The following is an 890-nucleotide window of genomic DNA, read 5'->3' on the forward strand; positions in this document are numbered from 1 at the left end:
CATAGAAACATTTATAATCTACTGACTAGGCCTAACAGGTCTAGTCAATAAAAAATAGTGAAATTTTCTTTCAATGAAAGTCTGACACCAATATATAACTGTATTACAAAATGACTCGTATTAGTTTAAGAGCTGTCACTACAAGTTTTAGTACATAAAAGAAGACCAATATATATATATTCAAAGACTGAAAGAGGTAATGGAATAAATAAACTAGATCATTCACAACATATATGCTTGTGTAATCTCCCTCTCCAATCCATCACTGGAGACCTGTATGATACAAACTAATATAAAAACAGACCTGGAAAGACTGCACAGTGACATCCAGACGCTTGATCAACATCTCGCGTCTCATTTGGTATTCCGACTGCATTTCTTTCTGCATCTCGTCCAACAGAGCCCACTGCTTGTCTGACAGAGTTCCATTAAACAGGGGTTTGCCAATGAGAGAGGGGTGGGCTTTACTCTTCACATCATTCACCTAGATACAAGCAGCAAGGGAAATAAAATTGAAAAAATTAAACTGTACTTTCCTGTGAGTAATATATACAAATAACTAATCATTGCAAGAGTTTCTGCACAGGGTTGAAATAAAACCTGCATAGACAAACCTTCTGTTCGACTTTCATAAAGAGCTGCTGTGGAGTGATGTTGGCTGGGGGTTTGGGAAAGCCAAGAGCAATCAGCAGAGCCTTCAGGTCTCGTGCATGTTCACTCTCACGCTGGGAATTAGGTTGAGGTAAATTAATCACTTACATTTCTATTATTTCTTATATTTCTACTACTATCTGAACGTGTCCTTCACACTGCCAAGGTACAATCAGACTTGGGATAATGTTGATACTTTTTACATACCACGTCAGACAGTCAAGATTATTTGCAGGTTA

General features: G+C 37.5%; 1 protein-coding gene across 13 annotated transcripts in view; it reads right to left on the reverse strand.

The window, feature by feature from the left end:
- Positions 1–890, reverse strand: part of LOC119590744 (protein FAM98A-like) — a 12,115-nt gene that overhangs the window by 8,692 nt on the left and 2,533 nt on the right. For all 13 annotated transcript variants that reach the window (XR_005230285.1, XM_037939451.1, XM_037939448.1 and 10 more), the window contains exons 4-5: positions 615–725; positions 305–484 (exon numbers count right to left, since the gene is read on the reverse strand). Coding sequence is in view for 12 of the 13 variants with exons in the window: in XM_037939451.1 (XP_037795379.1) it covers positions 305–484; positions 615–725 (291 nt within the window). In the remaining variant the exon portion in view is untranslated. The remainder of the gene's footprint in view (positions 1–304; positions 485–614; positions 726–890) is intronic.

The sequence above is a fragment of the Penaeus monodon genome, chromosome 27 (assembly GCF_015228065.2).
Source record: "Penaeus monodon isolate SGIC_2016 chromosome 27, NSTDA_Pmon_1, whole genome shotgun sequence".
Taxonomy (NCBI): domain Eukaryota; kingdom Metazoa; phylum Arthropoda; class Malacostraca; order Decapoda; family Penaeidae; genus Penaeus; species Penaeus monodon.